Below are 17355 nucleotides of genomic sequence, written 5' to 3'. Positions count from 1 at the left end.
AAAATTTACAAAAGACTTAAAGTTAGTAATATTTGCATACGTTACAACTGTGTTTTGTTCAGTAGATAACACTAATACAGTAGATAACACTGATACAAATGAATACACTAATACACTAATACAAATTATAACAGAAGAAATAAACAATTTAAAAAGATGATTTGACAAAAACAGACTATCCTTGAACCTCAGTAAAACTAAAATAATGATATTTGGTAAGAATAGAAGAGAAAGTCAAACACAAATACAAAAAGACATTGAAAGAGCAAATACAACAAAATAATTGAGTGTAATAATTTTGATAAAATGTCCTGGACATCTCATATAAAAATAGCCAACATAAGGTGGCAAGAAATACATCAATAATCAACCATATCTTAGTTATTGTGCAGAACTAATTACAAAAGTAGGCTTCAGTCACTAACGGTGTTACAAAAGAGATCAATTAGAATAATACATAATGTTGGATGTAAAGAACATTCAAACCATTTATTCATCAAATCAAAAATACTGAAATTCAATAATAAAGTGAATTTGCAAACAGCCAAAATTATGCACAGAGCAAGCTATGTACAACAATTTTTTAGACTTAGTTCCACACAGTAGCTCAGTTACAAAGGATGGAAAGGGTAAGGATGGAAAGACATATATAAGCAGGTATAAAGTAGACAAAAAATGTACCATAGTAGCAATATCAAATATAACATACTGTATATGTAATATTTACATATCATATATACAGTATATAATATATACTGATATATTATATTATGTTTGTATATAATATATACAATATATAAAAAAATCCCAATTACCATGTACAATATTACAGTATATGTAACAGCTGCAGCAAAAAAAGGGCAGAATAAAATAGAGATCTTCTCAACAAAAGAGAAATATAACCTCAGAGAAAAAATTATTTTAAAACAATCGTATGCATGTTCAACTCTTAAAAACTTTAGTATATCAGTATGTGGAATGAAATTATGGAATGTATTAAGCAAAAAAGTCAAACAATGTATTAATATAAACGCAATTTTACAGTAACATTTTGGCACCTGAGCTGCCAGTTTGTTTGTTTTTTACCGCAAATCGATACCAGTAGATTTTTCGACGTATTACTGCAAATGCTAAAACAGCACCACAGTTGATTACAGTAGAAAAAAGTACAGTTTTTTTCATTTAGAGAAAAATGCTGGTAAAACCACAGTTAATTTCACAAATTTACCATGAAATCTATTGCTGCTTTTACATTGCACAATTTGATGGATAACTTGCTTTGAAATCATTATTATTAGTATTTATTTCTATTTAAAAAATTGTTTGAATGTTTGATAATATATTTTTGCATTATCAGACAATATTAAGTTAACATAATTGGCGATTACATGGAGTACATATATCTTTTTTCTCCCAAAATATAAAGGAAAAAATTATCCTCACCATACCGGTAAATTACCATTTACCGGTAGTAAGAAAAGTTCCAGTACTTCATTGATACATATTATTTCCAGGCTTTCAAGGGCCAAATAAAATGAAGTGGTCCCCGGGCCTCGAGTTTGACACCTGTGATGTAGATGCACTGCACGACTGCTTGTAAAATACCCATAAAAAGTGGTACATGTCTCCTGTTTTTTCAAAACCTAGCAAAATGCCACAGGTAGCAGCATGAACATGAATGTGCAGTAAATGAAAGCGTGTCCGTGGTGATGCCCTGTATCCATCCATCCATCAGTTTTCTACCGCTTGTTCCTTTCGGGGTCGCGGGGGGTGCTGGAGCCTATCTTAGCTGCATTCGGGCGGAAGGCGGGGTACACCCTGGACAAGTCGCCACCTCATCACAGGGCCAACACAGATAGACATCATACACGCAAAATCCTCATTTAAATAAGGTGGTCTGCATCACTTTTCAATTGCACACGCAGTCTTAGTAGATCACACGCAACACGCCCACCCAATAGTACACGCTATTTAATAAATTGCACACACTGTTTAGCGCGACGTATTTGGATCTTGGTAAATCAGGCCCGTGATGTGGTGTTTTGATTTTGTCACAATGTTGGGCCGCAGCCTGCTGAGGGGGAGAGATAGCGATGGCTTCCCACAGTACCAGGAGAAGTTCATTCGAGACTGCATCCGCAAGTTCCCGTACTGTGAGACCACACTTCTTCAGCAGCTGGTGAGGAGCATTGCACCGATAGAGATTGTAAGTGAAGAACATGAAAAAGAATTGACGTGTACAGCATGAAATACTGCAAATGACATATATGTTTTTAAAGAGTTTTAAAGGCCTACTGAAACCCACTACTACCGACCACGCAGTCTGATAGTTTATATATCAATGATGAAATCTTAACATTGCAACTCATGCCAATACGGCCGGGTTAACTTATAAAGTGCAATTTTAAATTTCAGAGCGAAAAAAGATACGTCCTGCACTGCACTATAGTCCTTCACTCTCACTTTCCTCATCCACGAATCTTTCATCCTCGCTCAAATTAATGGGGTAATCATCGCTTTCTCGGTCCGAATCTCTCTCGCTGCTGGTGTAAACAATAGGGAAATGTGAGCAGCACTCCAGCTTGTGACGTCACGCTACTTCCGGTAGGGGCAAGGCTTTTTTTTATCAGCGACCAAAAGTTGCAAACTTTATCGTCGTTGTTCTCTACTAAATCCTTTCAGCAAAAATATGGCAATATCGCGAAATGATCAAGTATAACACATAGAATGGATCTGCTATCCCCGTTTAAATAAAAACATTTCATTTCAGTAGGCCTTTATGCTAGGTTCACACCAACGGCGCTTTGACTGCGCTTTAAAGCGGCATACAAAGCGGCGTTAAAGCGTAACAAAGCCTGATTAAAGCATGAGGGTCGTAATGGATCGTGGGAAAGCTTGTAGTGAAGCGGGACATGCGGCAAGTTCGCCAAAAATTTTTAAACTGTTTAAAAAAATTTGGCGCTCTGTCAAGGATGAAATAAAGCGCCGAGAGCGTATCAAAGCCTGACAAAGCCTGACAAAGCTCAGCAAAGCTCAGCAAAGCTCAGCAAAGCTTGACTCAAAGCGTAGGAAAGCGTAACAGATCTTGGTTCAAAGCGCGGACCCCAGTCTACAACTACAAATAGGAAGTGACTGTGATATTGACTAGTGACATTGAATATAAAAAATAAAAGAAATGCCTTTTATTATTGTCAACTAGCATAAGAAATGAAAGATAGATATTTATTAAGAGGACAAAGAAATAAAAGAAATAAAGATATAAAACATAATAAATAATATAAAATAAACATAACGGAAAAAAAGAGAAATTGAAAAAATAAATAAATATAAAACATAATAAATAATAAATAATAAACATAATATAACGAAAAAAGAAGAGAAATTGAAAAAATAAATGAATATAAAACATAATAAATAATAAATAATAAACATAATATAACGAAAAAAGAAGAGCAATTGAAAAAATAAATGAATATAAAACATAATAAATATTAAACATAATATAACGGAAAAAAAAGAGGAATTGAAAAAATAAATGAATATAAAACATAATAAACTATAAATAATAAACATAATATAACGAAAAAAGAAGAGAAATTGAAAAAATAAATGAATATAAAACATAATAAATAATAAATAATAAAAATAATATAACGAAAAATAAGAGAAATTGAAAAAACAAATGAATATAAAACATAATAAATAATAAATAATTAACATAATATAACGAAAAAATAAGAAAAATTGAAAAAATAAATGAATATAAAACATAATAAATAATAAACATAATATAATGAAAAAAAGAGAAATTGAAAAAACAAATGAATATAAAACATAATAAATAATAAATAATAAACATAATATAACGAAAAAAGAAGAGAGATTGAAAAAATTAATGAATATAAAACATAATAAATAATAAACATAATATAACGGGAAAAAAAAGAGAAATTGAAAGTGAAGTGAAGTGAAGTGAATTATATTTATATAGCGCTTTTTCTCTAGTGACTCAAAGCGCTTTACATAGTGAAACCCAATATCTAAGTTACATTTAAACCAGTGTGGGTGGCACTGGGAGCAGGTGGGTAAAGTGTCTTGCCCAAGGACACAACGGCAGGGACTAGGATGGCGGAAGCGGGGATCGAACCTGGAACCCTCAAGTTGCTGGCACGGCCGCTCTACCAACCGAGCTATACCCCTAAAAAATAAATGAATATAAAAAATGTGTGGAAAACAGTATACTGAGTTTTTCACATTTTTTAAAACTTATTTGTTTATCATATTTCTCTTTTTTATTACATTATGTGTTTTATCCTGCATATAATAAAACAAAAAGAGAAATCAAATAAATAGATAAATCTAAAAAAATGTGGGGAAAACTTAGTATACTGAGTTTTTCACATTTTTTTTTACTTATTTGTTTATCATATTTCTCTTTTTTATTATATTATGTGTGCGCACGCAATTCATCAAATTCACAAAATAATTATCACAGCATCTTCCAAATTGCACATAATTACATAACAATATCACATTTCAGTGTCATTATTACAAATTAATGTTCATAATGTTCATGACACATTAATTCCAATGCACAACAGAGCTTGATAATCGTGTCAGAGCCTGATTTAAAGCGTCAGGATCGCATCAAAGCATAATAAAGTTCAATAAAGCGTAATAAAACGTATCAAAGCGTGATTTAAAGCGGGATCAAAGCGGCATCAAATCGTGAGGAACGGTAATTCGTCCCCCCAAAGCGGCAACTAATTCGTATCAGAGCGTATCAAAGCATAACATTACTTCGGAGATCGAGATATTCGTGGCAAAATTGACAAAAATGACGGCGCTTTGCTTGCCGCTTTAAAGCGCAGCAAGCGCCGTTGGTGTGAACAAGGCATTAAAGAGAACCGAGGCAAGCTAACCTTAAAAGTAAAGTTCGTAAGTGATGTTATAGAACCATTAATATTGAATGTTTCATTCAGTTTAGGTGTGTATTTGCTTTGTTTCCAGGGCAACGACCCAACAGCGTTCTCAGTGTTAACTCAAGCTCTGACCGGGCAGATGGCGTTCATGGACGCTGACTACTGTGCTACATGTGGAGAGCGGGCCGCTGACAAGAGGTGCTCTCTCTGTAAAGCTGTAAGTATTACAACCAGCATCCCGATTTTTACCCATTTCACAGGCTTTTGTGTCTAATCGGTGTGGTCAAAAATGTCAGATTTTGTGGCAGTATTTTCAAAAATGTAGCAAAGGATCTTGTCAATACAATTTAATCAGTTTGGTATCAACTTTGTAAGTGTTCTTTGTAAATTTAACCCCAAACAAATTTAACAAAATATGCTTTGTTTGCACACAAAACAGTAACAAAACCTAATTTACACTAGATGGCAGTAAAATCCCATTCTCTGAACCTATTGTTAAATTACTGTATTATAACAACAAACACCACCAAAGGTTCCCTGTTATTGCAGGCTGCCTGCTCTGTTGTCCACAGGTTGGAGACATTCCACGTGTTTGTTTTACGCTTGAAAAGTGCTTGTCCAAACTTTTCATCATGTTCCAACACATTGCATTTACACTGTAAAAGCAAAACAGCACAATTTACGGTAAAATACCAGCAGCTGTGGTTGCCAGGAATTCACCCTAAAAAATACAGTCACAATGTATAGGACATTACGGTATGTTGATGTTGAATCTGTTCATTTTACAGTCAATAACTGTTTTTGCTTATGGTAAATGGTAAATGGGTTGTACTTGTATAGCGCTTTTCTACCTTTTTTTTTAAGGAACTCAAAGCGCTTTGACACTATTTACACATTCACCCATTCACACACACATTCACACACTGATTGCGCTGAGCTGCCATGCAAGGCGCTAACCAGGACCCATCAGGAGCAAGGGTGAAGTGTCTTGCTCAAGGACACAACGGACGTGACTAGGATGGTATAAGGTGGGGATAGAACCAGTAACCCTCAGATTGCTGGCACGGCCACTCTCCCAACTTCGCCACGCCGTCCCCTTATGGCAAATTACGAGGAAAAAAAAATTATATTGTTAACCTGTTTACAAACATTCCTATAGAATGTACTGTAAAATACTGGCAGATGTGGGAAAACAAATTAAGGCCAATTTAAGTGTTGCCAATCAGCCTATCCCCAGGTGCATGTCTTTGGAGGTGCGATGAAGCCGTAGTACCCGGGGAGAACCCACACAGTCACGAGTAGAACATGCACAGAAAGTGCATGTTCTTATGGCCCTTATTACAGAAAGACCCTGAGCCCCGGAATAGAACCGTGGACTTCCTCATTGTGAGGCACGAGCAGCCTTTTCACCAATACTAGTATCAGCAAAATGCTTGTGTTTCCGGTACATGAGGATTTTAACTTGAAAGTATTTGTACAACCTTTCACTGGACAACTCACAACACGCACTTTAGTAACATGTTCCTTCAAGCGAGCTATTAAAAACGATCCGTAAATGCTTTGTATCTGTTAAATAGCTGCTTGCAACCAGTTACAACACACTTAAACCCACAGGGGTTCATTTCGATGCAGTTTACAATGAAGCAGAGACATAACCCCTCAACGTATGAAACGACTTGCCACAAAAACACAAGAAATCATGTTGTGAGCCAAAAGTTAAGTTAAGGTATGATGTAAATTTAAATGTACAATCTGCAAAAAAATTTATTTAGACAGAATGTGAATTTTTGAGTAATTGTATGCTTGTGACATTACAGTATTTGCTAATTTCATTATTTTCCACAGTGAAGTCATGTGTTTTCCTCGTATTACAACTATAGTAATGAATGTTATCTACTATTTCTTGGTTTGCAGGAATCCACTGTATTTACTACTGTGATCAACTATTTTTCATTTTACAATGTTATACTGTTTTTATTTAACAACTGCTTGCCACAGTTTTTACAGACATTTTTTAAAGTGTAGTTTATACCGCTTTCGTTGAGAACATCGGGGAACTGTTGAGCACAGTCTTGAGCAGTCATTTTTGTTGGTAAATGGGAGATGATGAGAGATTCTCATCACACTCCAACAACTCTGTCAATGGAATATCGTTTCTTTGCTAGGTCTGCATTGCAAATGAGAATATTTTCTTATTTGCCTTACACTGGATAAATAAATGTTAAATAAATATATGAATGAGTGTATTTTGAAGCATAATTTGCCACCTGTCGGAGTCTCCTCACTCATCTTATCACTGGTGCATGCATTGACCTGATCACTGACGGTATAGCAACCTGCATCGCTTTTCAGGTAACCATCCAAGGCGAAGGAACATGTGCGCTAAAAACAAACTACCTAATTATTTTGCATTTATACATGATTAATTTGATTTCTTTTCGTGATTAATCACATGCGTTAACTCATTAAAATTGACAGCCTAATATACAAAACTCAAAACCAGTGAAGTTGGCACGTTGTGTAAATCGTAAATAAAAACAGAATACAAGGATTTGCAAATCATTTTCAACTTTTATTCAATTGAATAGACAACAAAGACAAGATATTTAATGTTCGAACTAAGAAATTTAATTTCCTGAGCCCATATGGTGATATCCTTTACACACTGATATCGCTTTTTGATGCAGTACCTCCTGAGGGATCGAAGGTCCGTAATATCATCGTTTACGTGCAGTGATTTCTCCAGATTCTCTGAACATTTTGATGATATTAACCTACTCAGTGGCCTGGTGGTTAGAGTGTCCGCCCTGAGATCGGTAGCTTGTGAGTTCAAACCCCGGCCGAGTCATACCGAAGACTATACAAATGGGACCCATTACCTCCCTGCTTGGCACTCAGCATCAAGGGTTGGAATTGGGGGTTAAATCACCAAAAATGACTCCCGGGCGCGGCATCGCTGCTGCCCACGGCTCCCCTCACCTCCCAGGGGGTGATCAAGGGGATGGGTCAAATGCAGAGGACAAATTTCACCACACCTAGTGTGTGTGTGACAATCATTGGTACTTTAACTTTAACTTAATATTACGGACCGTAGATGGTGAAATCCCTAAATTCCTTGCAATAGCTCGTTGAGAAATGTTGTTCTTAAACTGTTCGACAATTTGCTCACACATTTATTCACAAAGTGGTGACCCTCGCCCCATCCCTGTTTGTGAATGACTGAGCATTTCATGGAAGCTGCTTTTATGGCATCCACCTGTTCCCAATTAGCCTGTTCACCTGTGGGATGTTCCAAATAAGTGTTTGATGAGCATTCTTCAACTTTCTCAGTCTTTTTTGCCACTTGTGCCAGCTTTTTTGAAACATGTTGCAGGCATCAAATTCCAAATGAGCTAATATTTGCAAAAAATAACAAAGTTTTCCAGTTCGAACGTTAAGTATCTTGTCTTTGCAGTCTATTCAATTGAATATAGGTTGAAAAGGATTTGCAAATCATTGTATTCTGTTTGTATTTACGATTTACACAACGTGCCAATTTCACTGGTTTTGGGTTTTGTAAATACATGTAAACTAGGAAGTAAGGAAGTGGGTGTGATGCTAAATGCTTATGTACTACATTACCCAGAAGGCTTTGTGCCAGAGACAGTAGGGGGAAGAGGACCTGAGCTACAGTATGAGTGAGTACAAAAGTTGTGTGGTGACTAGAGTAACAAAGTGTTGATATATTGTTACATATAGCTATTCATGCTTTGTCTGCACACAAAAACAAACTCAACTTTTGATTAGACAGTTGATGTGCTGCTAAATAGTGACAAATTACATTAGTTAAAATGACAAAGATTGACAAAATGTGCAGGGACATTGCAAGGATTTGACAAAGTTGCAAGTTGCACTTCATTCACAGGGATTGGTTGAATTTGCGTTAAGGTTAGTCCATAACCGCGAAATCAAATGTTTTTTAAGAAAACACCTTGCAGCAGCTCACTAACTGATTGGCACACGCAAACTCAATGATTCCCAGCAACAATGCCTGAAAAAAATACTAAAATTAACGTACCTCAACCGTATTACACACCAGACTGTCCATTCTGAAAGAAAAACTCGAAGACTCAGATGTCCTTGGTGTTAAATGTTGAATGGGGTTCGCTGAATATGTCCTGCACTTTCCTGCCACTCATCTATCCGAAATCGTTGTTAAAAAAAAAAAAAAAAGTTTGGATGCCCACAAAGATTTACCAAAGTTTTTACAAGCTGATTTGAAATAGAATGAAACTTTGTCATTGCACTTAAAAAGTACATTGAAATTTGTTTTCAGTACAACCTGTCTAAGAACAGACATACAGTATACAGGGGTAGGCAGAACAGGAAGACTGATGGATCACCACCAAGCGGCGCCCTGTAAAGAGGTAGGAAGGAAAACGTAAACAACCTAAGCTCAAGCGACATAAGGATAAGGAGCACCTATTACGACATACAGAACTTGAGACTTGCAATGGGGGAGAAGGGAGGTAAGGGGCACCCGGCCCCAAGCTGCAGCCACCAGAGTCAACACCCATTGCGGGCCATCGCGATGCTTTGTTTTAATTAAACAGTCGGATTCCCCTGGTCCGCACCAGTTCTAAGTCAGCTGCTAGGCGCCAGCCGAGGCCACCCACTGCTCCTTGTACATCATGCCGTGGGGGGTGTATGTGTGCGTATCTGTATAGCAGTAGTCCGTGTGTGTGTTCATGAGCCTGTAAGTTGCTCTGTTCGGCGTCACAGCCTTTTGCCACATTCCGCAGAGTGACATCACGTCAACACAGCTGGTTGCTATGGAGGCGTTCGAGGTAAAAAAAAATTCCAGGTGTCCTTGAGAAAAACGATGTCAGAAGCGTCTCACAGCAGCGTCCACACTGTGAGAGTTATCAGCAGCGACTTTGCCAAAGCCGGTGCGAGGGAGCTTAAATATAGATAAGGAGTGTTTGGTTCGGGCGATCAGATGCATTTTAATAAATGATTTGTCCGTTCTGGTCCTCAAGATAATTTTGCCTTGCAGAGCGTTAGGCTTCTCCGAGATGTTAGTCAGTTTGGAATTTAGTTCAAAATGAGTCTGAGTGCCTAAAGCCCTGCCCATCCAATCAATCATGACAGGCAGCTTCTGGGTACCTTGGACAGTTGCCATCGCCATCCGAATTTGTCGATACAAACAGCAGATAATCTGTTGTCATAGTTCCGAATACACTGCAAAAACTGAAATCTAAGTATGATTTAATATCTCAAATAAGGGTGATTTTTGCTTATTTTCTGTCTGATAAGATCATTCTTCTCACTAAGCAGATTTTATGTTAGAGTGTTTTACTTGTTTTAAGGGTTTTGGTCCTAAATTATCTCAGTAAGATATTACAGCTTGTTGCTGAGATTTTATGACCTGCAATGAGTAAAACATGCTTGAAACTAGAATATCAAGTGTTGCAAAGCTGTGTCATCAACACTCACAAGTATAAAACTACTTTTTTAAAGTAATAATTTCTTATTTCAAGCATGAAAAAAAAATCATGACTTTGACACAATTGTGTCTCATATTAAAACAGATGACAGCCAAATGGACTTTGCTGTTTTATTTTCAATGAAACAATAGAAACTACGTACTCATATAGTAGTACAGTTGTTATTAGTGAGAATATACTTATTTTAATGTATTTTTGGGTTAATTGAGGTTAGCTAATTTTACTTGTTTTGGAAAGTCTTGACAAGCCACATTTTCTTGTTCTATTGGCAAATTATTTTGCGTAGTTCAAATAAAATACCCCTAATTTTAGTTTTTTTGTTTCTTGTTTTTGAACACTGACTTTCTGCAGTGTAGGTGGCGTTGTTCTCCTGAGTAAATGTGTTGGAAAGGAAGCAACTGTATTTTCCTTCTTTTTTTATCATACTTGTGAACTAATGAAAAGACTATGATAGGCCTCTTTCCACCGCATTTCACAGTCCAGAGTAGTTTATACAAATCAGGCTGATGATGTATGTAGGAGTGGTTTACTATATTTCTATACTGATACCATGTAAATAAACACAGTTTGTTTACTAAGTCATTAAAATACAAAGCGATCATATACACAACGATATGATTTATAAAATGAAGTGTAATTGTTCATAAAAAGTCAGGCTTTTGACCGCAATGTCCAACAGTCAGAAAGTCGTCTTCTCTGTAAATGATGAATTCATGAGGGTCAGGCGATTCTTTGTGGTCCATTCCAGCTGTAAAAAACTATATATAAAAAATAAGTGTCAGTGTTTATCTCACCTTGACAAGACAAACGCATTGGCTTTAGCGTTAGCTTGTTAGCATTAGCATTCTGTTCACTCGGGTTGAGGCTAATAACTACACAAATGGAGTGTCACTGACTACTTTTACCACATGAAATAAAGTAAATAGATAATATTTGATGTTATTTACCTTCGTTCCACTGGCGTACTGCCTCCTTTTTTTCCACATTTATCCAATGAAGTCACACCTGAGGTCGCCGCTTCGAGTCCTTTGATTTATTGATTGATTGATTGAGTAATTGAGTGATTGAGTGAAACTTTTATTAGAGTTTGCACAGTACAGTACATATTCCGTACAATTGACCACTAAATGGTAACACCCGAATTAAGTTTTTCAACTTGTTTAAGTCGGGGCCCACGTTAATCAATTCATGGCTTCATACTTCTCCGTAACTACGTTTCAAAGAATCCATCCACTTCTTGTAGCTTTGCGGCGTATTATGTTTGTAAAAACTCCCACGAAAAGGTTCCTGGTCACTTGGAAACGTCCCACCTAGCTAGGAGAAACTCCGAAAGGTTCCTAAAGAAGTAAATCTACCCGGGTAGTTTTTGGTGGAAACACAGGGGGAACTTTATCAGGAAGTTCCTGAAAAAGTTCCTGCGGTGGAAAAGGGCCTAATGTTTAGCTCTACCTTTTAAGCACCGTATCATTGCTTTTATTACACACAAGCTCGATTTATATTTTCACACCATTCATATCTTTTGACCTTAAAACTAATTCATGGAATTGTTCTTCTCGACATAAACAGAGCTTTGGAATAAGATGAATGAAGATGTTTTGTCTTGAAGGTGAAGTACTGCAGTTTGACGTGCCAGAAGCTCCACTGGTTCACTCACAAAAAGATGTGCAGAGCGATACAGGTGCAGAACGCAGACTTAGAAAGAGACGCACCACGACTGAAAGAGCTCAAAGGTAATTTGTCTCTTATTTACTTGATAAGTAATACACATACTGATATAAATTACAGTTTTCACTTTTATTCCGTTCCAAGGGGTCTGTTGAAAACCAAATCGCATGAAAACTACAAAAACAACAACAATTTGTCCCATTTAAAATTATGTAAATCCAATTAATCCGTTTCAAAGAGCCCAAAACGCAAACACATTTATGGAGAATAATGATGGTTTTACGTGCAGAAAACAATGCAATAGAAATTATGAATGAAGACTGTTAATAAACCATGCATGTTTCATAGATCAAAGACACTTGATGGCAAAAAGACAAAACAGAAAGTACTCACACTTTTACGTTTTCCTGGAGAAAGATTGTACATATTCTTCACATACAAATACAAATTGAAACCAAAATAAATAAATAAACAGTATTATTTATATAGTACATATATATATATATATATATATATATATATATATATATATATATATATATATATATATATATATATATATATATATATATATATATATATATATATATATATATATATATATATATATTGTATATATACAATATATAATACAGCACAATATTTGAGTGTGTAGACAAGACCAGCACATCCAACTTAATGGCAAAGACTACTTCCTGACTACAGCAGCACACCTAGGACAAACTTAAATTAATTCATACTTGCTGTGGTATTTTAGGATAGCCACTCAAAAAAAAAAAAGAAACTTATTTTCAGTTTTGTTGGCTCTTTTTATAGACATGTGGCAACATCCTGACACTTTCAATGTTCTGCAAAACTGCCGTCTGTGTATACGATAGCGATAATTTCCGATATTACATTTTAAAGCATCTCTAGTTACAACGTCTATTTCTACGATTCCAGAGCTAAGCTTTGCTTTTTTTTGCCTGTTTTTATGCTAGGCTTTCACGCTAGCTATTTCCTTAGTTTAGCTTCTCGTGCGATCGGCATGCTAGTTTTTTTTGTAATTTTTGCATGTTTCATAAACAATAAATCATTGTCTCACCTGCACCTTGCCTCCGGAGTTTCCTGCTGCATCTTGGGAGAACGACCCGCGCATAACCACGCGACCACGTAGCTACAAAAACAAGATTTAACAACTGGATAACACTTTTATTAACCCATGAACATACACAAATGTACCAAAAATTGCTACCATTGAGTATTGGTATTGATTCCGTATGGCACCAAATTGGTTCAAATGTGAAAGGTACACATCCTTATTTCTAAAATTTACAGTCGCAATCAAAAGTTTAAATACACTTGTAAAGAACATAATGTCATGGCTATCTTGAGTTTCCAATACTTCCTACAACTCTTATTTATTTTAAACAAAACAAAACAAAAATTGAGCTGTTTGGCCATAATACCCAGCAATATGTTTGAAGGAGAAAAGGTGAGGCCTTTAATCCCAGGAACACCATGCCCACTGTCAAGTATGGAGGTGGTAGTATTATGCTCTGGGCCTGTTTTGCTGCCAATGAAACCGGTGCTTTAAATGGGACAATGAAAAAGGAGGATTACCTTCAAATTCTTCAGGACAACCTAAAATCATCAGCCCGGAGGTTGGGTCTTGGGGGCAGTTGGGTGAAGCTTGCCAGAAGCTTGTGGATGGCTACCAAAAGTGCCTTATTGCAACAAAACTTGTCAAGGGACATGTAACCAAATATTAACATTGCTGTATGTATACTTTTGACCCAGCAGATTTGGTCACATTTTCAGTAGACCCATAATAAATTTATAAAAGAACCAAACATCATGAATGTTTTTTGTGACCAACAAGTATGTGCTCCAATCACTCTATCACAAAAAAATAAGAGTTGTAGAAATTATTGGAAACTCAAGACAGCCATGACATTATGTTCTTTACAAGTGTATGTAAACTTTTGATCACGACTATATATGGACCTGTTACTGCTGTTGTGATTTTAATGTGCTATTTGAAGATGGAAATACTTCAGTAAAAATAACATTTTATCAGATTAATGATGACGATGGATTAAACCGCAATAGCAAGATCATTTTGGCAGCCTTAAAAAAAGGATATTCTAACAATAAACATTTAGAGGGGGTTCAAATACTGAAATATTGTATTGTCCAAGTAAAGACAGCACAATATCTTTATACTTTTTTAGATGATGAGAGCGACCTGGTGATGGAGACAGCTAACTTCCTGCAGGAGTTGTGTCTGCGGGCAGAGGAGAATGTGGCTGCCGCGGGAGGATGCCCTGGAGAGCTGCTGGTCTGCCCATCTGCACCCTCGGAGGAACCATCCAGTTCTCAAAAATAGAGCGAGACAACAAGGCACGGCCACGATAGTCTTCTTGTGACTTTTTACCCATGTCATGGCAGGAGGGTATAAGCGTGTGCGCACCACAGACCACGACAAGATATTGTATTGTTTGCGCGCTAGCGTACTTACACTTTTGAGTGCTAAGTAGAAGTACACTGCAGTACACTGTCAGTACTTGGACGTTGCCTGCAAAACGCTCAAAAGTGTGCATCGTCTCATACGTCAATAGTCGCTATCTTGGTTACGTAACCAAAGGGGAGGGATTAACTAGAGTGGTTGCAAGTCACCTTTCAAAGGGGGAGGAAAAGTAAATATTGTGACGTTCACGACAGTATTTGCTTTAGGAAATAAATATACTGTCAAAACTTGTGCATTCAACTTTAAAATAGAATACTTCAATATGTATACTGTACACTTAGTTGTTAGGTGTGAATTTTGACAGTATTGTGTTTTCCCAAATGAGTTAGTGCCTAAAACAGGGGTGTCAAACTCATTTTAGCTGAGGGGCCACGTAGAGGAAAATCAATTCCCTGCCGGGTTGGTAAAATCATGTCATGATAACTTAAAAATAAAGACAACTTCGGATTGTTTTCTTTGTTTAAAAATAATACAAGCACAATCTGAAAACATAATGTTGTTGTTTTTTTACACTTACTAGTTGTTGCCCTTGTTGTTCATCTTCATTTGTTGTGATTTATAATTTCTGAATAAATGATGCGATAATATACATCAGTAAAATAGGTGTGAATTTGGCAGTTTTAAAATGCTCTCATTGGTGTAAAATTTTAATCTATCAAAAAATTTAATAAATAGTCATATCAAAATCAAATTACAGGATGTTATTAATGTAGTTTACTAATTTTCCTCAACTGATGTACTAACATCATGTGGTTTATTCTGTGCACATGTAGCATCATCTACAAACCCCGTTTCCATATGAGTTGGGAAATTGTGTTAGATGTAAATATAAACGGAATACAATGATTTGCAAATAATTTTCAACCCATATTCAGTTGAATATGCTACAAAGACAACATATTTGATGTTCAAACTGATAAACTTTTTTTTTTTGGCAAATAATTATTAACTTTAGAATTTGATGCCAGCAACACATGACAAAGAAGTTGGGAAAGGTGGCAATAAATACTGATAAAGTTGAGGAATGCTCATCAAACACTTATTTGGAACATTCCACAGGTGAACAGGCAAATTGGGAACAGGTGGGTGCCATGATTGGGTATAAAAGTAGATTCCATGAAATGCTCAGTCATTCACAAACAAGGATGGGGCGAGGGTCACCACTTTGTCAACAAATGCGTGAGCAAATTGTTGAACAGTTTAAGAAAAACCTTTCCCAACCAGCTATTGCAAGGAATTTAGGGATTTCACCATCTACGGTCCGTAATATCATCAAAGGGTTCAGAGAATCTGGAGAAATCACTGCACGTAAGCAGCTTCGATCCCTCAGGCTGTCCTGCATCAACAAGCGACATCAGTGTGTAAAGGATATCACCACATGGGCTCAGGAACACTTCAGAAACCCACTGTCAGTAACTACAGTTGGTCGCTACATCGGTAAGTGCAAGTTAAAACTCTCCTATGCAAGGTGAAAACCGTTTATCAACAACACCCAGAAACGCCGTCGGCTTCGCTGGGCCTAAACTCATCTAAGATACAAAGTGGAAAAGTGTTCTGTGGTCTGATGAGTCCACATTTCAAATTGTTTTTGGAAACTGTGGACGTCGTGTCCTCCGGACCAAAGAGGAAAAGAACCATCCGGATTGTTATAGGCGCAAAGTTGAAAAGCCAGCATCTGTGATGGTATGGGGGTGTATTAGTGCCCAAGACATGGGTAACTTACACATTTGTGAGGGCGCCATTAATGCTGAAAGGTACATACAGCTTTTGGAGCAACATATGTTGCCATACAAGCAACGTTACCATGGACGCGCCCCTGCTTATTTCAGCAAGACAATGCCAAGCCTTGTGTTACATCAACGTGGCTTCATAGTAAAAGAGTGCAGGTACTAGACTGGCCTGCCTGTAGTCCAGACCTGTCTCCCATTGAAAATGTGTGGCGCATTATGAAGCCTAAAATACCACAACGGAGACCCCCGGACTGTTGAACAACTTAAGCTGTACATCAAGCAAGAATGGGAAAGAATTCCACCTGAGAAGCTTAAAAAATGTGTCTCCTCAGTTCCCAAACGTTTACTGAGTGTTGTTAAAAGGAAAGGCCATGTAACACAGTGGTGAACATGCCCTTTCCCAACTACTTTGGCACGTGTTGCAGCCATGAAATTCTAATTTAATTATTATTTGCAAAAAAAAAATAAAGTTTATGAGTTTGAACATCAAATATCTTGTCTTTGTAGTGCATTCAATTGAATATGGGTTGAAAATGATTTGCAAATCATTGTATTCCGTTTATATTTACATCTAACACAATTTCCCAACTCATATGGAAACGGGGTTTGTACAACAAAACCTGTGAATTTGGACTCATTTCATGAATCACACATGTTATTTCAGCATATTTATGTGCGCCCAGATAATGTGTCCCAGTCCTCTATCTTAACCGGGCACATAGATCCGCCCCCTCAAAAGTCAGGAGATACAAAGAATTGCTATTGCGACATCCATTGGACACATTTAGAAGAGCAGTTTCTTTCATTCAAAAATTTCAGCTAATTTTTATACTTAACAAAATCATCTCGCGGGCCGTATAAAACCTGTTAGCGGGCCTGATTTGGCCCGCGGGCTGTACGTTTGACACCCCTGGACTAAATGATAATGATATTTACACTATTTTTCTTTTTCTTCTTTTCTACTTTTTAATGTTGATCCACTCAAGTTAGTCCCTGTCCTTTTCCAGTAGTGTCCATCTGCACACTCACCGTTTGGGGGTGTA

The 17355-nt window shown here is 36.8% G+C and overlaps 1 protein-coding gene and 1 long non-coding RNA gene across 3 annotated transcripts in view; one reads left to right on the top strand and one right to left on the bottom strand.

Annotated features, from left to right (window-relative positions):
* Nucleotides 1-15247, top strand: part of LOC133655995 (ankyrin repeat and MYND domain-containing protein 2-like) — a 35394-nt gene extending 20147 nt beyond the window's left edge. Inside the window, exons 7-10 of one of the 2 annotated variants that reach the window (XM_062056710.1) lie at nucleotides 2071-2179; nucleotides 5011-5139; nucleotides 12015-12138; nucleotides 14287-15247. In XM_062056710.1, the coding sequence (XP_061912694.1) occupies nucleotides 2071-2179; nucleotides 5011-5139; nucleotides 12015-12138; nucleotides 14287-14441 (517 nt within the window). In that variant the 3' untranslated portion in view covers nucleotides 14442-15247. Of the gene's footprint in view, nucleotides 1-2070; nucleotides 2207-5010; nucleotides 5140-12014; nucleotides 12139-14286 lie in introns of both variants that reach the window. The other variant, XM_062056709.1, reaches the window with a different exon arrangement.
* On the bottom strand, nucleotides 11098-14670 carry LOC133655997 (uncharacterized). The gene is made up of 3 exons (XR_009827077.1): nucleotides 14301-14670; nucleotides 13158-13229; nucleotides 11098-11166 (listed from the first exon to the last, which is right to left on the bottom strand). It is a non-coding gene; the product is annotated as an uncharacterized LOC133655997 (long non-coding RNA).
* Nucleotides 15248-17355: the final 2108 nt, after the last annotated feature.

This window comes from Entelurus aequoreus, linkage group LG08 (assembly GCF_033978785.1).
Source record: "Entelurus aequoreus isolate RoL-2023_Sb linkage group LG08, RoL_Eaeq_v1.1, whole genome shotgun sequence".
In the NCBI taxonomy this organism is placed as follows: domain Eukaryota; kingdom Metazoa; phylum Chordata; class Actinopteri; order Syngnathiformes; family Syngnathidae; genus Entelurus; species Entelurus aequoreus.
This window is presented reverse-complemented; position numbering and strand designations above follow the sequence as displayed.